The sequence below is a fragment of the Maniola hyperantus genome, chromosome 5, assembly GCF_902806685.2.
Source record: "Maniola hyperantus chromosome 5, iAphHyp1.2, whole genome shotgun sequence".
NCBI lineage: Eukaryota > Metazoa > Arthropoda > Insecta > Lepidoptera > Nymphalidae > Maniola > Maniola hyperantus.
In genome coordinates, this window is record NC_048540.1 from 6,054,807 (window position 1) to 6,079,145 (window position 24,339).

The following is a 24,339-nucleotide window of genomic DNA, read 5'->3' on the forward strand; positions in this document are numbered from 1 at the left end:
TAAAATTATTATGTTTTGTCCTTATCACCGTGGCCAGTTTTTTTTGTTTGCCAAAATGTATTTGTACGTGAGATTTTGGCAAACAACGTGAAGTGAGGTTATGTTGACTCAAGTATTGTAAATAAATAATTGATTCGTTTTGTTGTTTTTTGTTTTTGAAGTTATTGTGCAATGGTGAGCTGCAGTATACTAAGCTACAATAGCCGAAGCGAACGTAAAATAGACGGAATAATATTTCACAAGTAAGTACCTCTGCTTGAGCGAGAGGTTCTGAGGGGGCCACGCTAGTTGCATATCAGTGTTTGCACATCATTGGTCATTGTGGTCATTATGTCAATGGTCTCCCCTATTAATCTGTGATGGTCTCCCAGAGGCACAGACAAAAATCCTTTTGTCAAATGTCAGGAATGACACAAATGTCATGTGAGAAAAATTGTTCATAATGCAATGCAATGCAAATATGAATTTGTAGCTTTAATTTTTGCTATTAATACAAAAAACATATGTTTGAGTGTGTAAGGAAATTGAGAAAGATCTTTATTTAAGTATTTCGGAAGACCCTAAGACTTTGGCGGTTTTTAGGTATGAATATAATACTTGCAATTTCAATTATTTTTGCCGATTTTACGTGTAAATCCGTGAAAAGCTTGCTAAATTAACCTGTAAATTTGATAAGATGACTATTATGTAGCCACAAAAAGTAATTTCTCACTATTCATCATAGTACCCCTACATACGTTAGTTAGGTGCATAGTAGGAGTTGAAGATAACGTGTCACATATGAAAACAACTAGCAGATGTCTGGGTCCATGCATGCTTTAGAACATTGTTTGCGGTTTATTGTGAACGTCACGCCACGTATAGCTCGAATAGAACTTTTCTTATGCTTTAAAAGTAAAGTGAGTTGGAATGATTAGTCAAGGCACTCGTGCCTCACAATAGCCAGGTATATTATCTCGGTAGGTAGGCCTCGACGACAAACTTAAAATTTTCAGTTAAGATAAGTGCTTTCATGTCTATGACCTGCTGCATGCCACTGTAGCTATGTGCTACTATGATGTCTTATGAGTTTGTCCCTGTTATAGAGTAAGAATTATACAATGGATTCTGATGGAGAAAAGGAACAGTTACTTATTGGTCCCTCTAAGCCTAATGTACGATGTGATATTGTGAATGAGTGTCAAATGTTTCTCAAATCTGAAGAAGGGGGCGGTGATGCACATACTAATATGAACCAGAATATTGCACCTCAGATAAGTGGTAATTTAATTTCTTTTTTTCTTATTATGCAATCATTTGAAAAGAAATTTGTAAACCTTAACCTGTGCCTTTCTTCATAATATATATCTACATAATATGGAAACAATAAAAAAAAAAAAGTTTTGGTACTGCATCATTTTGTGTGAGAGCAGTAATGTTAATTACTGCTCTCACACAAAATGATTTTAATTTAATTTAATTTAAAATAACTTTATTGTTAATAGATTTACAGAGTGTAAGAATACAGGATACACTTAAAAAACAAAGGGCGACCTTATCACTAAAGTGATATGGTCTGAGTGAATGATGTGATTAATATCTTTTTAGTTTATAATTATAGTGGGTACATACCACAATAATTAATATGACAATTGACAATGTTAAATCTATATCCATACTTCCATACTAATATTATAAATGCGAAAGTGCCTGTCTGTCTATCTGCTAGCTTTTTCACGGCTTATCCGTTCAACCCATTTTGACGAAAATTGGTTTAGAGATAGCCGAGGAAGGACATAGACTACTTTTTATCCTGGAAAATAAAATGGTTCCCATTGGATTTTAAAAACCTTAACCTACGCGGGTGAAGACACTGGCATCATTTAGTTATTATTAATTTCAACCCAGTTGCATTGATCGTGCTCACAATAGAACTGCAGTGCTGCAATGGAGAGGATATTCTGTTTTTAAATCACAAAACCTTTAGTTTCTAAATGCACTATGATTAATATATTTCTAATATATGTAATACATAATATTATGTATAACTATGCCATTGGATACATCTTTTATATTATATTTTTATGACATTTTTGTAACAATATGTTTATTTTAGCATTTAAATTTTACATTATTAATTTACAATATGTTTAGATTATCTCTAGCCACTCTAGCTTATAAAAATTCAAAGTATGTTTGTGCTTACTTTCTGAGCCAGTGTCAAGTGGAGGAGTGTTAATATATTATGTAATTAAAGTTACATATTATGTTACTGGCTGTACAAATTTTGTATGGTTTCCTTGAGGTTTATAATTTAGTTTTGCTTTGTGGCTTGCAGAAGAGTGTGTGTACGTAATCTAATTACTGTTAGAAAAAATGGTGAAAAGAAGATATGCTAAAAACCGTACTATCAAATATATAATATTAATATTATTCATAATAAACTAAATTGCTTTTGCTGATGCGCCTGTATCACTTACTTTGAGTTTTATATGTTTGTTTAAACTCCAATCTATTTTTGTATTGATTAATTTTGAGCTTGACATTTCTACACCCTTGGGAAGTTTATTCCAAACTCTGTTGATTATAAAAGTGTTTTAAAGGATTTGATGATGCCAATTGATGATATATTTTGAGTTCACGTCCAGTCATGTCTCTTTATCAAAAATATTTTCATAAAAAGGATATTGTATTGATTGTCCAATATTTTAAGTCTCAATAAGATCACCTCATTCTCGCCTGCTTTTGAGGGTGCCAAGCCCAAACTTATATTCTGTATATTAATGTCATGGTAAAGGTTTGTAATAGAACTTTGTTTTAGGTCGGTCTAATTTCATTACCCCTACATCATATGAGACTAAAGAGCCACTATCCAATGACGCTGTAGCTGAAAATACAGAATTTGACAATGGTAAACATTTTACATAATCTAATTTTTGTATGATCCAGATATTCTTTCAATCATTGGTCAAAAAGTTAATCTTGAAATAACTATGCCCTACCACTGAAGCTTTGACTTTTAAAAAGCAGTGTATATCTTTAAATAATAATTTCCTATTTAGTTACAATGAATAGATCAGTTGAATTTGCTTTACATGTCTGTAAATTGTAATGTTATGTTTTTGTATTCCCAAGGAAGTACAAAGGAGTCTTTAGCAGAGGCTGTCAGTGAGACAGACCTCCAATCTTCAGACAACAGCTTGCCAAGCACAGTGACAGTACTAGATGCACCGGACGGGGGCAAAGTATATTTAGTTGGCACTGCTCATTTCAGCTTAGAATCACAGGAAGATGTATCTAAGGTAAGAGAGAATCTATTGAATAAATGAGTGCTGTATGAAGATATGTTTTAATTTTGATTTCTAATTACAGTTTTCAATTTTGCAACCAAGTCTTACTAGCCCAACAGCTTAGTGTACTGAAATTTCAAGAAAAACTAAATGTTAAAATGTTGGGTCTGGTGTTGTACCCCTTTTACTATAGGGAACTATACCCCTTTTACTATACTACAAAATAAGGGAGTATACTCCCTTATTTCGAGGGAAAGGTGGTATAGTACAGTTTTTTAAAAGTTAAAATTTAGTTACTACTAAATACCTCTACTCTCTATGTTAATTTAGTTGAGATAACCATACTTTAAGTATGTGTCACTTTATTACACTAATTAAATATGTAAATCTAGTTTACGTGTAACAAAATACAAAACATTATTAACTTATCTTTTTTTTTAATAAGACCACCTTATATGTAGTTCAATTAATTATTATCTTTTTTAAATCATATGTTTCATTCCTCTATTTATTTTCCTTTTATACATGATAAATATTTAAAAAACCAATAAAATTTCATTATTATGTTTTTTTAGGTGATACAACAAGTATGTCCTCACGTTGTGATGGTAGAGCTGTGTGAACAAAGAACTAACATTCTATTATTAGATGAGGAGGTTATATTGAGAGAGGCCAAAAATATCAATATTGCAAAAATAAAGTAAGTATTGAGGTTGACACCACACAACCATGTCATGTCATAGATGTAGACAAGCCTTGGTCTGTCACGGTTACAAACTATAGGTTTTCTTGACAGACATGTTTGATCCCGATCCGTCTAGTAGTTTGAACTGTGCGTTGATAAATCAGGCAGTCAGTCAGTCAGTCAGCTTTTCCTTTTAAATAATATAGAGATAGGCTTTACTAAGTATATCTATCTGAGTCTGTAGGACAGTAGTTTACAGGATCAAATATGTCGAGGCGGCGTCGTCGGTCTTTAAAATAAAAGCTGTAATTGCGTTTATTGCCACGAGTCGCAATAATGTTGTTATGCCATCGCCCTTGACTCTTTGCTGCAGATAATGTCAAGAGCCTCAATAACTAAATGGTTAAGGAATAACCCCACTCGTTGCACTTATGTCGTACCTACTCCTAGCACAAGCTTTATTACTTGGAAGGGAAAGGGGAATATTAGTTATGATTAATAATATAGCTAATATTCTTTATAAAAAAAACTTGCCCGGGCCGCAATGCTCCAACGAGCTAGACACTTAAAAAAACCGGCCAAGTGCGAGTTAGGCTCGCGCAACGAGGTTTCCGTACTACAGTCGTATTTTTGTGACATTTTGCATGATAATTAAAAAACTATGATGCATAAAAATAAATAAAAATCTGTTTTAGAATGCACAGGTGAAGTGAGTGATGTGACCACAAATTCACGGTTTTCAGATTTTTCCCCGAATGTCTGCTATAAGACCTACCTACCTGCCAAATTTCATGTAGGTTTCTTGACAGACCGACCGACAGACAGACAGACAACAAAGTGATCCTATAAGGGTTCCGTTTTTCCTTTTGAGGTACGGAACCCTAAAAAGAAAATATAAATGAGTATTATGTTCGTCAGAGCGACGATGGCTCAGAACGGCGTGTTCAACGGCCTGATGTACATCCTTCTGCTCAACATGTCGGCGCACATCACGCGCGAGCTCGGCATGGCGCCCGGTGGCGAGTTCCGCCGCGCTATGGCAGAGGTACTTATATACTTACTAGCGACCCGCCCCAGTTTCGCATGGGTGCAATGTAGATGCTAATGTGGTTTCATTGAGGTGTCATTGCCTCTGAAACCCTCAAATTAGAGGATTTTTTTCTGACCTAATTCACATTATTTCAATTTCTCTAGGGATCTCTAACTTTTTAAGAATTAAACTATACCTATAAACCTTCCTCTTGAATCACTTTACCTGTTGGTGAAAACCGCATTAAAATCCGTAGCGTAGTTTAAAAGATCTACGCGTTCATACATACAGACAGCAGGAAGCGACTTTATTAATTTATACTATGTAGAGATATGTTAAGGCTGCTTTTACATGGACATAACTTTACAGTACGCGATAGAAAATATTGTACATCGACCTTTAGAAAGAGAAAGCGGTTTCGTAGAGCGTTGTCTCTATCGTTGAGATCGACAAAACGTCACATAGGTATGAGTGACAGAGACAACGCTCTACAAAGCCAAATCTCATTCTAAAAGTCGATGTACAATATTTCTTGCCGGCTACTGTACTCTGTATTTTGGTAAAGTTTGTAAGTTTGTTTGTAGGGGGTAATCTCTGGAACTACTGAACCGATTTGAAAATGCTTTCACCAGTAGAAAGCTACATTATTCCTATGTGACATAGACTATATGAATCTTATTTCAAAAAACTTAGAGATCCCTACGAAATTTGTAATAAGCTAACTGTGAGAAGCCGGGGCGGGTCGCTAGTACTAATATAATATTATAAATGCGAAAGTGTGTATGTCTGCTACCTTTTAACCGATTTTGACGACATTTGGTACAAAGATAGCTTGCACCCCCACAAAGGCTACTTTTTGTTCCTGAAAATCAAAGAGTTAAACCTAAATTCACGTCAACGAAGGCGCGGGGCGGGTATCATCTATTTGGTACAAAGATAGCTTGTATCCTGGAGAAAGACACAAGCTACTTCGTATCCCGGAAAATCGAAGGGTTTTCAAGGGATTTTTTGAAAACCTAAACGCGCACGAAGTCGCGGGTATCATCTAGTTTTTAATGTATTGTACCTCCATGCTTTCAGGCTAAGAAGATCCGCAACTGCATCGTGCAGCTGGGAGACCGCGCCATAGACATCACGCTGCACAGAGCTATCGCATCCCTCTCTTGGGGACAAACCATACGCTTTATCTGGCATTTGCTCACCTCGAATCAGAATATTAGGTAAGCATTAGGTATATAGTTTTCACCACATAATCAATATATATTATAAAAGAAAGTGTACAATGTGCGTGCCGCTAAACTCAGAAATGAGTCCCGCGGGGTGATTACGAATCTCGCGACAGGCTTGCGACAGGCGTTAATCTCGCGATCATTGCTGTCAAACGTCCGGCTAGAGAGAGACAGCAAATGAACTGTCGGATTGCTACTGCTGTCGCGTTGCTGTCGCTACTGCAACGTTTTACGTAATCACCCCGCGGGTACGATCAAGGTAGTTATATGGTGTGGTAGCTCTCTATATCCTGTCCATGAAGAAGGTTCCCGTTATTACCTGAGGGGTGTGCTTTTGAAGATATAAGGGTTGGAAGTTTCGCGCTATAGAAATTGCTAGAATAGTCAAGAACATTCGAGAGTTTTCGAGAGAAATCCACAGAATATCCCAGATCTTTGTAGAACATTTCACAACATTCTCGAATGTGTGTCAAATATTCTGGAATCTGGAACATTGTGGACCATTCGAAGACTTTTCTCTATGGGTAAAGTTACCTGCTGATAGGGGTATATAAAGTAAGATCTGTCGTGAGTTCGAACGTTCTAGAACATTCTGGAATGTTGTGGAATGTTCGGGAATAGTTTGTAATGTTCAGGAATACACTTACTACGCGGGGGAAGCCGCGGGGCAAAAGCTAGTCTATATATTATATAGAATAGTATTGTAACTGATCCTTAAGGGGTCAAGAGATCAGTAGTTACCCTTAAGAGCTTATTGGTATTTTCAAATTGACCCTGTTTTGTTGTACCACTAATTGTGTGGTCGTGTTTCATGTTCAGCTTAGAGGAAGTGGAGAAATGCAAGCAGAAGAAGATGCTGGAGGACATGTTGGAAGAGATGGCGGAAGAGTTCCCCGCGCTCAAGCGCGTGTTCGTGGTGGAGCGCGACATGTACCTGTGCCACTCGCTGCAGATCGCTGCGCTGCAAGCACGTGAGTACTATACTCTATCGCCGGGCTAGAAATTCATTGGTGACGAAGCAATGTTTAATAGGCTACTTGACAATTTTTTTAAGTTGGTCTTAAATGGTTAATATTTGTCCTATTATATCAAAAAAATTAACACTATATTTTTTTGCGCCCTAAAAACCGTAAAACTTTAATTTAAAAAAATATTTTTCTTAGACAGGTGAAAACACTGTCGGCCATGTTTGGCCGATAGATTATCTGTGCTCTGACGTCATGCATTTGTAAACAACAGTATAACCCTGTGGTTATACTGTTGTTTACAAATGCATGACGTCAGAGCACAGATAATCTTCAGATATTTAAAAAAATATTTTTCTTAGACAGGTGAAAACACTGTCTAAGAAAAATATTTTTTTAAATTAAAGTTTTACGGTTTTTAGGGCGCAAAAAAATATAGTGTTAATTTTTTTGATATAATAGGACAAATATTAACCATTTAAGACCAACTTAAAAAAATTGTCAAGTAGCCTATTCTATACTTCAAAGTTTGGAATGTACTTTAATACCCGGCTGAGTTTGTTGTGGGCTCTTCTCAGACCTGGGCGCCTTTGGAACCCTCGTAGCTTTAGTTTTAAGTTTGCCTGATAATTATCACCACTATATCTTACAAATCCAACATCTGACTATAAAAAAGAGTAATTTATTACCTATTTTGAATAAATCATTTGACTTTGACTTTGGAACATCGGTGCAAAGTTGCCTGTGTTTCGGTATTCTACATCTTTATTTTGGAGAGTGTGCCCAAAAACTTTTCGATCTGGTTCCTTCTTCACCGTTCTACCATCGTACCGCAAGACATCGTCAAGGTCTGCATCCATACGTAGTTGAAATTCAATAGACACGTACGAAGCGATATGCTTCCTCGTTTCTTATCCGAACCGCTAGGATCTGGAACATCCTTCCGGCATCAGTTTTCATCTCCACTTTTGATATGGGTACCTTGAAGTCAAGAGTGAATAGGCATCTTCTAAACGCGTTTCATCTTAGGCTGCATCATCACTTGTCAGCAGGTCTTATCGCAGCCAAGCGATAGTCTGTAAAAAAAACTTAGGATAGGGGCTAGGGCTCTCTCTGTTACGTAATCCCATACAAATGATAGAGACAAAAATCTCAGTGGGCGCTATCCATTTAGAGCCCTCGCCCACGGCGACTTTTTGTAGCGATACAGTAGCGATGCTGTCGCGCTTCCGCATCGATACAGTCGCGAAGCGGTCGCTAACTGTGTGCCCTCGCCCACGGTCTTAGATTCAGTCGCGATGCAAACGCGATACTGTCGCGCTTCTGTCTCGATGCAAACGAGAAAAAAATGTTGCACTGATGCTTGGTTCTCCATTCATGCGCCACCCTCCCTCCGTTCTTTCCCCGATGTCGTCCAACACGGTCACGCGTTTGCATCGATACAGTCGCGATGCAGTAGCGCGTTGCTAATCCGACTAACACGCGTTAGTAGTGATGCTGGCGTGTGTTTAGTAAACGCGCGACAGCATCGCTACAAAAAGTCGCCATGGGCGAGGGCTCTTAGGGTCACCAACCAATCACAAACGAAACTATGTTTTCTAATTGAAAATTTCGAAAGTATTTTGAAAATGATATTCGAAAATTGAATTGAATTGAATTTTGGATGTTTTTTGAAAACATGTTTCTGGTGTCCGTGCGTCCGTCCGTCTGTCTGTCAGTGGGCTGTATCTCGTGAACCGTTAAAAAATATTATGATAGAACTACAATACTCTTATACTTATACATAATATTACTCTTGTACTTATACATAATATTATATTCATCAATAAATTAAATTATTTTTACTTTTTAGTGGTTGTTGAAGTCGGTTTTTATTTTTTTATTTCTAAGCTAGATAACTGTTTGAACTGTGGTAATGGTAATGTGATTTGTTGTTGTAGGCCGAGAGCCGTGTAGAATAGTGGGAGTCGTCGGCATCGGCCACGTCGCGGGCATTGTAGAACACTGGGGCAAAATAGAATCGCAAGATATCGCCCCACTGCTCAAGTAAGTATCTCGCGTGCTTCAGTGTGAGGCAAAAGTTATGTTACTACAGTCTGCTTCGGCCCGTGACTAGCTTACCAGTTCTTGATATAATGGGTCTAAACTCTAGAACTACTTGGACATATATTGACAAAAGTACGCGACATAAACTTATTTCAAATAATAAAGAAATATCCTGTATTCAGCCAAAGACAGAATGACACAGATAAAACAAAGATAGCCCAAAGACTTATCTTGAAAGCCATATCCACAATCCACAATAAATAAATAAATACGTTAAGCATTGTAAATGGGGAAATTCCGTGGACAAAAAATGGAATTTGCGGCGAAAAATTTTATGTATTGTCTAACACGAAGTAAAGATAATTAAGGATGCGGCTTAATACATTATATTTGTCTACAGAGTTCCCCCGCCGTCGCTGTCGACGCGCATCATCCGCGTGTCGGTGCGCGCGGCGTGCGCGGGCGCGCTGCTGTTCGCGGTGTACAAGATGATCCCGCGCCGCTGGCTGCCCTGATCCCGTCTCCACATGAGCTCCATGCCGGTGAGTGTAATCTGCCAGCAGAGTTCCTCTCCGTCGCTGTCGACGCGCATCATCCGCGTGGCGGTGCGTCACTTCCCCCTTCCATAGTCTATGGTCTTATAGTAACCTGATAAGTACGGTGTCGGTATCATCTTACGGAAACCCTCTCCAGGCGAGTTCAACTCGCACTTGTCCGGTTTTCATACACTTGTACACTTTGCCCCTTACAAGTTTTATGTGCTATTTAAATGGGTAGGTACAAGGTGTACTTATTTAATTATATTGAATTATATTTATTACTAGCTGATCCCCGCGGCTTCGCCCGCGTAGATTAAGGTTTTTAAAGATCCCGTATAGCCTATGTCACTCAGGAATAATGTAGCTTTCTACTGGTGAAAGAATTTTTAAAATCGGTTCTGTAGTACCAAAGATTACCCCCTATAAACAAACTTAACGACATTACCTCTTTATATAATAGTATAGATATAGATTTATCATCCATTCCATATATATTTTTCTTTGTTTTCAGCAAAGTTGAAGAACTGGTTACGCTTACGGTACTAATAAAGACTTCATTTGTCTCAATAAATGAATAAAACAATACCAGGTCTATATATTTTTATACTAAAACACCTATGGCAAGACCAATACATTACTTAAGTAAAATAAATTAAAAGTAAAATTATAAAAATTTAATGAATATTGCGGACTATTCTTATTATGTCTACTATAATAATTGTTATATCGTTTTAGTTACAACATGTCGTTATAATAAGTCGTTTTATCTCATTTTTTATATGGTTTCAATTTAAAATAATCCAAACACTAATATTAAATTCGTTTTGTGTAGTTTTATTTATAATATATGACTATTTAGTTGCGTGTTACATATAATTATATAGTGTACGTATATATTTGGGTTTCGTTTCCTCTTTTGTATGAATAAGGACTGTGATAATTTAAAATATTGGTAAAAGTTTAGATCTTCCCCCCAGTTAGGCATATAAACTGTTTACGTCAAAAAGGTATCTAGTAGATTTGTTGTTTTGAATTTAAATTTAAATTTAAAAGTGTATAGATAATCAGAACAAGTCATTTGATTAAAAAAATCCGACCACAAATGGTGAGGTATTTAAAAACAAAAAAAAACAACTGTATTTTATACCGAAATTTTAATATTTTTGTTTTTAAACGACTACTTGTGGTCTTCTAGAGTCTAGACACTTCCTTTTTTTTTTGCAGTCGTTAATCGTTTATATATTTTAACTGAAACTTTTTAGATTATAAAGTATCAATTATGTATATATATTTGTGAATCTATAGCTAATAGCATAATACTTACAAATAAAAATTAAAATATTCTCGACGAGTGACGACTTTTTAACGCCACACAGAAACTTAGCCGAACCTTTGTTTTCTTATGTGAATCAACGCATTAATGCGGAACCAATTTATTTTATTTACAGATGCAAATTATTAAAAAAAAATGTCTTAGCCTACGGTCTAGTAAAGATAGGTACCTACCTATTTTTTTTTTTTCGGGTCAATTTAGATATCTATACCTACTTAGTTAGCTAGAAACGAATTTTTGTAGACTATCATAGTAATTTTTATGTTACTACTTAGTTACTTGCACTGACTGTAAAAGTAACTTTTTTAAATAATGTTATAACTTAAGCGTCAAAGCGTTATTTAAAAATGCTGATTTTTAAACGTTAAGTACGAAATAAATAAGTATCGATATAATTAAAGACATTTTTATTTGTACTCTCCTATTCCTTTTGTTATCTATATTAAATACTAAACTGAGTGACTGACGGACTGACTGATCTATCAATGCACAACTCAAACCACTGGACGGGTTGGGTTGAAATTTGGCATGCAGAATTGTAATAGCTCTTCCGCTAAGAAAGGATTTTTGAAAATTAAACCCAAGGTAAAACAGAGGTTTGAAAGTGTAGTCCATGTGGAGGAAGTGGCGGGGATAAGCTAGTATTGTTAAAATATATTCATTGACATTGACTGAATATTTCGTTGAATTTGCTTAGTTATGAAACTATAAAACTAGGCATTATTTAAAAGTATCAGCCCATGTCCATCCGGAAGGTTTGCCTTTTGATTGGGCTGACACATCTGGGTTTAGTAATTATTATTGATCATCAATTCATCAATATGACAATAATATAATATAGTTACTTTACATTAATAACGATGAACCAGTGATGAATAAATAAACTTTTGACGTATTACACGATTAATTTTGATAAAAATAGCCAAAGCGCTCTAGTAGCAATAAATCTTACACACATCAAATCTCAATGTTATGTCAATTTCTGTAAGTATAATTAGCAATTGTAGGTGACTTGCTAGAGCTGATTGCAAGTTTTATTGCTAGTGCCATAGGCTGGTGCACACTTGGCCTAATATGATTAAGAAGGTACTCTATACACGGAAATAAGTTAGTATAGCTCTCTCTCTCTGTTACGTAATCCCATACAAATGACAGAGCTAAAAATCTCAGTGGGCGTTAACCATTTTGAGTCACCAACTACACAAATACACAGAAATAAATTAATCTCAGAAATTAACCCAGTAATGCCTAGCGTGTCCATATGGACACAAAAATATGGGTCTGCTAAAATAATTTTTGTGGTAAAGCATTATTTGTTAAGAAATATTTAACTGGTCATACTGTGCTATCAAATGTCAAAGTTTTTTTACATGTCATTGATATGTCATTTAAAAATCTCAATTCGCGGCTAAATTCATTCAATTCTCACCAAAGTCAAAAACGGAGGAAAAAATGGACCCGAGACAAGAGTAAGTAACATAATTTTTAAATTATTTTATTTAATTATGTTATTTTCGTGTAATATTATTCTAAAATAATGTATTTATATGTTGAAATAGGTCAACGATAGTTTAGTTTTATTTTAGCACTATATTTATACGCCTAATGTTGCTGAGTCCATATGGACACGCTAAGCACTTGGCATGTCATTACATAAAATTGTTTTTGTTTTTAGATTCTTCGATTTTGACCAGTACCGGGGAACTGGGACCCTTAATGTACTCTTGGACATTTTATTTGAGGATGAGGAAGAAGCTGGAGACCTGCCGATACCAGAGTCATATTTACGTCGCCCCTCCTGATCCCGCTGTTTTGACAGACGAAGATTCAGGTGACGAAGACAGTGGTGGAAGAACCGAAAATTTGAATGCTCGTCAGTTGACAGCTCAGGCTGATGTAACGTTTAGCCAGTCATACCAAGCTTCTAATAGAAACACCCCTCGCTTTGACGATCTTTGCGGTAAAAAACCTAGGACATGGATTGATGGAGATTTAGAACCTTTCTTAGGGCCGTTTCCTGAGGTTGCTTCTACTAATAATGGAAAATCTGCTGTTGATTTATTTGAGCTTTTTATCGATGACGGTATTATTGACATGTTTGTTCTACAATCAAATCGCTATGCTTTATGGAAAAACTGTCCTGATCCTAAAATCACTGCTGCTGAAATGCGATGCTTTTTTGCTATTCTTATTTTGAGCGTCGGCCTTTGCGTACCATGTTTTGCTGACTATCATAAAAAATAATAAATGTTTTCATTCGATAAATCGTGTTTTTTTTATCTAATAACTCCTACAAGATAAATTATATCTTCTCAACTTTTTAGCTACTGTCAGCGCTTAGTGTGTCCATTTGGAAACATGGTTTTTTTCTAACTTCCCATTTATTGAAAAAAAAATGACTAAAATCATGTCATTAAGAACCCTTAATTGAACCATATTCCGAGTCCAAACTAAAGAAAAACAAGAATAAAATAATTCGGGCATTCCTGGGTGTGTTTTCAAAAAACATTCGAAATGCAATAGGCTACTTGACACTTTTTTTAAGTTGGGCTTAAATGGTTAATATTTGTCCTATTATATCAAAAAAATTAACACTATATTTTTTTGCGCCCTAAAAACCGTAAAACTTTAATTTAAAAATATATTTTTCTTAGACAGGTGAAAACACTGTCGGCCATGTTTGGCCGATAGATTATCTGTGCTCTGACGTCATGCATTTGTAAACAACAGCATAACTTCCCAAAGTTTAATAAACATGACTTCTATACTAGTTTACATGGAAAATATAGTAATTATCGTTATTGTATCATCCGAGAATGTAAAAACGCATCGATAAAGACCACAGGAAAGTTGTAGATTAGAGTGCCCAGTGAAATAAATATACGTAACACGATCCTATATGACTAACGACTTCAACCCAAATTTATTTTTGCAAAGCTCTTTCAATGGTTGTGCGATGAATCGTTCTACTCTGTATCAGATTACCTCAATTATATACCATGGAAGTCATAGTGATAATTTAAGATGTATAATTAATTAGTTGTAATTTTATAAAATAAGTTTGAATAATATACCCTACATCGTTTGTCATTGTACAAATTACCTTTAGGTGTAGATATATTATTATTAATATTTGCATGCTGAAGTATCAGTAAATATGCGGGGACTATTTAGATTATAAGTAATATATTAAGACCTTTGTAAACTACCCATATTTAGCAAATAAAAATTATTTCATATTTCAAGATCACTTCGTTGTAAGTCTTACTTAATAACTTATTCAATTTATAAAGAGAAAACGATAATTTTTTACGTTTACTATGAGTTTTTAGAAATATATAAAAACTAGCTTATGCTCGTGACTTCGCCCGCGTGGACTTCATAAATTTCAAACCCCCGTTTAACCCACTCAGGGGTGGAATTTCAAAAAATCCTTTCCTAGTGGATACCTTCTCTTTACCTACAAAGAACACACCCACCAAATTTCATGTATCTAGGACCAGAAGTGCGATTGCGTAAGTTTTAACCATCATGGCAAATCTAAGCGATTGGTCATAAATGGTAAAACCGAATTCGAATTGCGTAAATTGTATCATCATATGAAGACCTAATAGTGACCGGTGACTTAAAAATTTTTCATTAGAATCGCGTTTTATTATACAAATAGCATTAGTGAAAGTCAATATTTTTTGTTTTTAAGAATTATGTCGGACACAAAAACAATGCAACTTAAAAGTTAACTTATTAATTTCATCATAAAAATTACGTTTCATACTTAAAACATTGAATTCTAACGTTATTATTATATAATGCATTTGCAATAACTAAACGCTTTGAACGAATGAATAGTCGAGTTTACTGCTATTCGACAATAGGTGGCGTTAGTGGACTTATTTTTTCCTATGTTTTTCCTCTTAGATTATGCTTTTTCCTGTAAGTCTACGTTTCAAGTGTCAATTAAGTGACAAGTGACAGTGGTGTCAATGTCAGTAATGACAAATTACGAATTTTACGAGAACAAATTACAATAACAAATTAGACAAAATTCTCAGTTCGATATCTATTCCATAATTTCCATACGTTAATAAAATTAAGAAGTCTCCGGCAGAGAAATGCATATAAGCACTCTGGCCTACTAGAAGCCAACGAGGGGAACGTGGGGGCACAAAGTTATGAGAAGCAACGCCTTGAAATTGTTTGGATATCAAATGGAGATTGCAGAACAGGCACTGAAGAAGTTGTAAAGGCATTATCCTTAACCCTAAAACCCTACTTGGTTTACTATGAACAGCCCAGAGTGTTATCGGAGCCTCAATAGCTCAACGGTTCGAGGAGCGGACTGAAATCCGAAAGGTCGCCGGTTCAAACCCCACCCATTGCACTATTGTCGTACCTACTCCTAGCACAAGCTTTACGCTTAGTTGGAAAGAAAAGGGGATTATTAGTCACCATAATAAACTTGCTAACATTCTTTATAAAAATAAATCAAAAATCAAATGTTAAGTTTTCTCACATTAAGACTTTTTGAGTTATTTATAGCATATAAGTAGGCAAATAATTTATTATTTACTATGTGTTCATAATTAGTAATCTTTGATCAAGAGCGGTGATAGTGTAGTGGTTAAGAATGTTAAGATGTCTGCCTCCAATGTGATAAACCAGTGATGAGTTGATGATGATGAGTTGTGTGCTGTGTTAAAATTGACTGTGATTCACATTCAACATTTTAGCATATTATAAGTAGGTAAAATTTTCCTATGTTTATCATAAGTAAACAGATAAACCCAACTAAAACCCAAAGAAATACCTAATAATACCAAACGGGTGGGGCTGAGTAGCTAGTAGGTTCCTAATCATCTGTCGCTTATCCTATATTTTTATTATTTGTAATAGTTGTAGACAATAAAGATGTTTAATATCGTAATTTACATACTTTTTATTTTATGAACAGAATTTTCTCCTCTTTCATTTGATATCCTACTTACCTACTCATTACCATAGCAAAAAAATTTTCAGAGACCTACTATTTAGGGTTCCAAAAGAAAAAAACCGGCCAAGTTCGAGTCAGGCTCGCGCACCGAGGGTTTTGTACTAGTATTTTTTCGACATTTTGCACGATAAATGAAAAACTGATGCATAAAAATCTGTTTTAGAATGCACCAGTGAAGCCCTTTCATATGATACCCCACTTGATATAGTTATCTTACTTTGAAAATTGTTAACACTAATTACCTATTTGTTAATGACCACAATTTTTTTGTGTGATGTAACCACAAATTCACGGTTTTCAGATTGTTCTCCTTATGTTTGCTATAAGATCTATCTACCTGCCAAATTTTATGATTCTAGGTCAACGGGAAGTACCCTGTAAGTTTCTTGACAGACAGACAACAAAGTAATCCTATAAGGATTCTGTTTTTCCTTTTGAGGTACAGAACCTTAAAAAGGAACCCTTACAGGATCACTTCATTGTATGTCTGTTGTGTCTATCAAGAAAAGGGAATCAAAACCTACAGGGTACTTCCCGTTGACCTAGAATCATAACCACAAATTTCATGGTTTCTGGATTTTTTCCTTTACTTGTAGTATAAGACCTACCTACGTGCCAAATTTCATGATTTTAGGTCAACGGGAAGTACCCTATACTTAGGTTTTCTTGGCAGACATGACTATTCTATCCTAATTTTTCTTATTTTCATCAATACGTACCTACCTACTATAATATAAGACCAATATTTTAGCGTTTAGTTAGTACAGCCGGGACAGATAGTATTTATAATAAGACCAATACTTTGAACTCTGTAGAGATACGTGTAGATCTCTGCCTTGGCTGCAAGTATGGGTGTGAGTTCGTCGACAAGTTGCTGGAACAGTGGCAAAGATAGCCTGTAATTGTCCACAAATTCCCCTTCTGGGATGTGGCAGGGGCTTTCGGCAGCTGGGACCTCCTCATTCCCATTCTCAGCATGTATGGGTGAGCTATTTTCACAATTACAATTAGGTAGGTACTTAACAAGATAAAGTAAAAAGTTAAACAGCTAGGTACCTACTCTTAAGAAATAGGTAAGTAGATAGGTACCTAAATATAGCTACCCCTGGGGTCTAATCAACTAAGTAAAACTCTCTCCAATGTATGAAATGAATAGATTTAATTGCAAAAAACACTCACCAAATATTTACACGGTTTAAACCTATGATGAAACAGAAAACTTACTTACTAAAACATAGCAATTAATTAAATAAAACTGTAACTAGGTTCCTACCTAACTGATTAAACTGGCATGGCCAAATAAACAGAATTAATTGCATAGGTACCTACTTAATATTGTACTAACGAATCGATTGAGACCACATTTATCAAAATCGGCTCAGTAGTTTAGGAACATAAGTACTTAAATACAAACATCTAGGTACAAAGACTGCTAAAATCATATCCTTACCTTTTTGCTTTGCCGTAATAATAATAATATTAAAGCCCTTTATTTACTGAACTTAAAAATACTTAATAAAGTTTTAATAAGTACCTAGGTATCGTTCCTACCTACCTAGGTAGTAGATAGGTATAACTAGTACAGTACATTCATTAATAACATAAATAAAAAATGCTTTATCATTATTATTGGTAGGTACTTAATAACATTGCCCTTGAAACCTGTTACATTACTATTTCCTAAATATTTTAACATAAATGTACCTACCTACTTTTACTTATTAGTAAGTATATTTTTGCTATTATATGTAGTAATAATGCATACTTCTTTTTCTCGTTTATTTTATCTTCAGTATTTCTATATAAAAAATATAAGTACCTATTAGGTAGCTACTTTCCTTTAAGTATAACATTCTAGAATTTTAGTCTTTGACAATGTTTTTTCTTAAATGATAGTAGATAGTTGGGTAGGTCCTTATAACATTCTATTAAATAATAAAAGATGTAAGTAGCTATTTTCATTCTTTTTGACTGGAATATGGAAACCAAGGTAAATTAAATTGTTGAATAAATGATCAAATTAAAAGTTGTAAATAATATTCATTCTTATGTAGGTACTTGTCTAGTGTAGTGTAGAATGCAAATAAACAATTCATTTTTACTAACTTATATTATTGATATTGTATCCAAGGAAGTAGGTTCTTTTAATAATAAAAATGTAGGTATGTAAGGTTGTGTCTGCCAATCTGCAGTTGGCCAGCGTAGTGGACTATGGCCAGACTCTTCTCATACTGAGAGGAAACCTGAGCTCCGTGGTGAGCCGGCTATGAGTTGATCATGATGATGTTTTAAGTAGGTAGTTAGGTATAGTCTATACAAAATGACTCCTCACGCACCATTTTAACTCTATGAGTTACCTACCACCCATTTTAACTTTCACCTCAAAGTGTGGTACCTTTGACATGAAATTTGACACATAAAGTTAAAATGGCGCGTAAGGAGTTAAATTTTATACCATTAAACCATTTAATGTTTATAATAAAGTAAGCTATTTTACATAACATAAAATACTACATTAAATAAACAAACAAAAATTTAATTACCTACAAAACTCAGGTACCTATTAGATTTGAGTAGGTAGGTACATACATAAGTACCTACAACATAATTATACCTAAGCCAATTTAAACTTAAAACAATCTGTCTGTAATCAGTCGAGTTCTTTTCTAAGGTAATCAGTGAACAAATTACTTAAATGCTAATTTGTTTCCAGTAGATACCTAGGTAGATACCGTTTAGCTGTGCAGTACACCCTAGGCCCTAGGGTGTGAGGCCTCCTTCAGGTGTTTTCTGTGTCCATTTAACATACGGTACCTACCTAGTCAATCAAAACACCTATGAACTGTATTTACACTGAAGGTTATTGGTCTAACCTCTCAGGGTGACCAGCCGGATTGAGAGGCGTCGATACCTAGTGGTTTTCTAGCATCTAGCATCACTAAATTATTATCACTAGTTGTAGTTTAGCTAGGTACTTAGGTATGCAATGAATTATTAAGTACCTTTTATTGCAATAATAACGTCAATTTTTGTTTAAAACACTTTTTGATAAAAAGCTGTGTTAATTTGTGCACTGTTGAGCCTTCGGCTTTGCCGTAGTCGAGTAAAAGGTACAAAATTTACCGCGGTGAAGTAGGAATTGGCTTAAAAAAGTTAGATAATTATATTTAAAACCTATATTATGACCTATATTAAGACCATTGTCATAGGTCTCGAGTCACAGTTATTATTTGACATAAGCAATGGCCTCAAAATAGTTACACAATCGAAATTAGCTGTCAAATCTTATCAAATCATTCACTCAATGGTCTAAAAACCAATCTCATAACCATGTAATGACTAAACAATCATGAACACCTTACACAATTCGAAATTGTCGTTTGACAACTGAAATCGTCTGTTTACGCCATGAAATGAATACCATTTCCATGGTTATTTTTTACACAATCGCACCTCAGCTGGTTAGATGTTTAGGCTGTGCGTTGATATATAAGTTAGTCAGGACTTTAAATTTTATATATATGGATACTACGTTAGTCCCCGCGTGACATAGGGATGACATTTCTTTGTTTACATATTTAATGACGTCACATTATGGCTGACAGCGTTTTCTGCGTTTCAAATAAAAATAAAAACTGTATTTTTTTAAATTGGATTTATATATCCATCCTGCGTTTTTAATAATTGTTATTGATATATTTCGTTGTCTTAAGCAAAATACTATAATAAATAATCATTTATTGGACGAAATTAGATATGAGTCAAGTAGCCTATTCGGAAACATATACTTAGTTTAATTTGTACGACACAATACGACATTTAACTTCCGAACCGGACATTACGATAAAAATCTCATAACAATATGAATATGACAAAGTCAAATATCAATCACAGAATAAAGATGGAGTGGCTAAAAGCATACTAAAATATATGCAAGACCGTTTAATTTAAATTATTGTAATACGAATGACTATGTAACAATGGTTACATATACGACTAAATTACTGTGTAGAAATAATTATTTAACGAAAAATGCGATCTAGGATATATTATGTGGCCTTCAAACGTGTATTCTTTACAGGAAACAATTTTGTAAATGTTAATCATTCAAGGGCTTCTACCAATTGTACGTATTATATAATAAGTATATCTATTAATTTTAATAATAATAATTATTGTGATGTTATAACTAGGTATAACGAGGCTTGCTTACTGGAACTCTGGAATGTTTTGCAAATTTATTAATTTCAGTTGTTTGGTCTACACTCTCACGAGGCGCCGGTAGTCTCGCTAAACTTGACCTACCGTCCTCTGCAACTGTATTACAAAATAATACAAATGGAACAGTTGTTCTCCTCGGTACTGTACATTTCAGTAAACAATCCGTGGAGGATGTCAGTAAGGTATAAGTTAAACCAAATATTCAACCTACCTATTTTGAAGACGCTATGAGGAACTGGGGTTTTTTATTGTTCATATTTTTTTATACCTACAGATAGTCCAACAAATAAATCCTAATGCAATTCTAATAGAGTTATGCAGACAGAGAATTTCACTCTTAGAGCTGGATGACAAAAAATTTTTAGAAGACGCTAAAAACTTAGATGCAAAGAAAATAAAGTAAGATGAGTATTTATTTATTTTATATCATAATACCTATGCTTATACTTGTGGTTCCCACCACGAAAGTTTATCTGCACATTAATTTATACTGAGTTGACCCTTAACGCCTCTATTTTAATATCATACAGGCAAGCAGTAAAAGGACAGGGATTGGTATCTGGAATGCTTCACGCAATGTTGCTAAAGACATATGCGGATATAGCAAAAGAATTAGGTGTTGCACCAGGAGGAGAGTTTAGGAGAGCTTATCAAGAGGTACCTAGAAATTCCATTCTTAACAATAGGCTAATACGAGTACGATCTAAAGATGGGCGTTATTGGCTATTTCTGGCCACGGTTATTAAACCGCTATTTAGTTACAATAGCGCTATTGATAACAGTTGCCTAGTATCGGTATCAAAGCTGTGTTTCAACTAATTTAATATGCGCACCGTTTTTGTTTGTAGTAAGTAGTAACTTAGCTAGCTGCCGTATCGAATCCGTCTGTAGGTATGGCTAAAGTTTCAAGTCGTGTAAGTGCATTAGAATAATATTGACGATTTCCCTTCATGCTTTTCTAGGCTTAGGACTAGCACAATTTTCAAAAACGTTTAATCAAAGTTTTGTACAACACTAATTATATCACTTAAGTACCTAAAACTATTAAAACTTTATTTTTTATCTTAACACCTTTTTACAATTTTATACACCTACTAAGTTATTTACAAATTATAGTCAATCGTCAATATCACCCACACTACAGGCAAAAGCTACCTAAATAAAACAAAGCAATATCTCAAGACAAAACTTTAGTATTTACTGAATACAAACACCGCTCAAACTATCTAATTAGGTATTAAAACTTTCATCAAAAGTCAAAACAAACAAACGCGCCGTAACACCACCTGATCTGCGCGCGCATATTTCACTAAAATAAAACCAATTTTACTTTCATGAAAATCGTGAAGTAATCACAACCTTAAGTTCATATCAGCAAAGTTTAATTATCATGATCATTGAGGTCAAACTATATTGGACGCTTGCACGGATAGTTTGCCACAGTCAAGTTAACCAACAACATTTCACAAAGATTGATAAACGAAAAACGACCTTATTTTTATTAGTCTAAGGCTTAACTGTAATAAGCTTGATAGATCAAACCTTAATGGACAAGTACTTGAACAGTTAACCAAACAAATTAGCGCCTTAGTGTAATAGACATAAGGTCGTTTTTGGTTTATCAATTTTCGTGAAATGTTCTTAGTTAAGTTACTAAGCCGGTAGCCATTAGCCAATAGCCATTAGCCAATAACCGCTCCTTCTCAGCTTTCAGTGAAAGAAAGAAAGAGAAGGCATAATTATTGCGTTTTTAGTTACCAAAAAACCAAACAATGCATTGTCAGTTGCCAGTTGGCAGCGTTGCGTTGTCAGGTGGTTCGTCATAGATGATATCTGTTAACCGTTGCTAGCTACGACAATAACGCTATGGTACGCTAAAGGCATGGCAGCGGTTTTCAGTTAAGTTAAGCTATAGCGGACACATGTCTAGTACGATCCCATTGATGAGCGGAGCGATAATGACACAGCGGTCGATTTCTGAAATTTCGTAATATGTATAATAAATAGTACAATAGCCGGCAGGAAGTATTTACTATCGACCTTTAGAAAGGGGTTTCGGCTTCGTAGAGCGTTGTCTCTGTCACTCGTACCTATGTGACGTTTTGTTGGTCTCAACGATAGAGACAACGCTCTACGAAACCGTTTTCTCTTTCTAAAGGTCGATGTACAATATTTCCTGCCGGGTACTGTAGGTATTTATAATTAAAACTTGAGTAATTGTACCTACTCTTTTAATAAACTCATTTGTTTAGATGAAGAAAATACCTGGTTGCAAGTTATTTCTTGGAGACCGCCCTATTCAGATTACAATAGCAAGAGCTTTTAAATCGCTAAGTGTACTCGAACTCAGTCAAGTTCTTTATCATCTCACAAAATCAAGTCCTAAACCGTTAAAGTACGTAAAAATAACTCGTACAATATATTTAATAATTGGTTACTAATCTTATTAGGGGATAAATTCAAGCTTACTGATGTTAAATTGTTTATTACAGCACAAGACAATTGGAGAAGTATAAAAATAAAGATTACGTTCAGGCTCAATTCGAAGAGATCACGAGAGAAGTGCCCGCCTTCAAGAAAATATTTCATGTATTTGTTAACGAGCGCGACAAATGCCTCGCGTTTTCTTTACAAGAGTGTGTACGTGCAGGTAAGTATAAAAGTGTTAGTTGTTGTAGTGAAAACGGATAACATTAGAAACGCGATTGCCATTGTCATTGGTTATAACAATTGTATTGGCTTAATATTATTAATTAGAATCGGATCAATTATGAATTTTGACGTACTGCTACTCTAGTCTGCTAGAACAAACTCCATAGTTGGTAAGATTCTAATTATAATTTTAGATAAGTCTAGTGACATTGATAATCACGTTTCTAAAGTTACCCGTTTCTACTGTAACTGGTGAAATATTTTACCGAGATTGTAAATTATTCAAGAAGTACCTAATCGTAAAACTAGTATGTAGTTCGATCCGAAGTTGCGTGCGGTTTGCGCAGGTCATAGACTAAAGAATAAATGCGAATGCGCAGACATACGCCTCGTGTTCAGATTGGACTACATGTTTTGCGCTCACTTTTACTAATAAGTTCACTACACATACAGTGCTTTTTTAGCACTTGAATGACATTGACAGGGCCACAGGGGGGCATTAGTTGTAGAACAAAGGCTTACACTATTCAAACAAGAACAAAGGGGACACTTGACGGCAACGTTAGTTCTGATTTTCGCCACGCGCCAATAGAGCCTTATCGCACTGTAGCTTAAACACATAGAGCCTTCATTTTAGTAAAATCAAATGGCCAAGGCCGGAGGCCGGGATCAAACCTCCGACCCCCCGAATAGGAGGCGGACGTCCTAACCACTAGGCTATCGCTTATCACGGCTCTCAGGCAGTAGAAGTGGTAACTAATTAGTATATTTACAGATTAATTTAGTTAACTGAGGACTAAAAAGGTATTAATATAATATTTTCATATTTGTAGTTAAAGACCCCCGAGTATTAGCCGTGGTCGGAATGGGCCACGTTGATGGCATTGTGAAATATTACGGCAAAATGAAGCAAGAGGATATTGTGCCATTGTTACTGTGAGTTTTATTTCCTATTCAGTTGGTAGGTTATGCATTAAAAACCCATAAGTTTGCCCGTTGTTATAAGTCCCGCAAATTGCTATTGCGCTGGAACCATGTCTCATTAACATCGAACTAAAATGGCGGCCACGCGCAATAGCAATTTGACATTTAGATCTCTTAAATAATAGGTGCTATACGTGGGTGAGGTATAAGGTGAGGTGCTAAATAAGAGGTGTATAGTAGAAAATAAATTATTCTCAGAGTACCTATAGTACGATTCAAACTTAATTTTTTTTTTTTTTTTTTCAAACTTAAATGCGTCTGCGTGAAGTTAGCTTTGCGATCTTGCACGTGGTACACTCGAGAACTAAATCAGTTAACGGGCGGCGGTAGGTTCCACCTCAGCTTATGCAAGCTTAAACAAAGTAACTTCTCAACTCGACTGTACAAACAAACAAG

The 24,339-nt window shown here is 35.1% G+C and overlaps 1 protein-coding gene across 2 annotated transcripts; it reads left to right on the forward strand.

Annotated features, from left to right (window-relative positions):
- Positions 1–399: 399 nt before the first annotated feature.
- Positions 400–23,899, forward strand: LOC117982295 (traB domain-containing protein). Of its 2 annotated transcripts, XM_069498859.1 has the most exons (17): positions 400–582; positions 1,086–1,260; positions 2,801–2,890; positions 3,115–3,281; positions 3,845–3,969; positions 4,873–4,999; positions 6,065–6,204; positions 7,033–7,184; positions 9,119–9,224; positions 9,625–9,725; positions 18,706–18,739; positions 20,372–20,489; positions 20,582–20,706; positions 20,838–20,964; positions 22,560–22,702; positions 22,800–22,957; positions 23,793–23,899. In XM_069498859.1, the coding sequence occupies exons 2-17, from the start codon at positions 1,101–1,103 to the stop codon at positions 23,897–23,899; spliced, it is 1,980 nt and encodes a 659-aa protein (XP_069354960.1). In that variant the 5' UTR covers positions 400–582; positions 1,086–1,100. The 2 variants fall into 2 exon arrangements, with proteins under 2 accessions (XP_069354960.1, XP_034824519.1); XM_034968628.2 differs by lacking the exons at positions 18,706–18,739; positions 20,372–20,489; positions 20,582–20,706; ... (2 more) ...; positions 22,800–22,957; positions 23,793–23,899 and adding an exon at positions 10,275–13,832 and having other exon boundaries at positions 407–582; positions 9,625–9,766.
- The last annotated feature ends 440 nt before the right edge of the window (positions 23,900–24,339 follow it).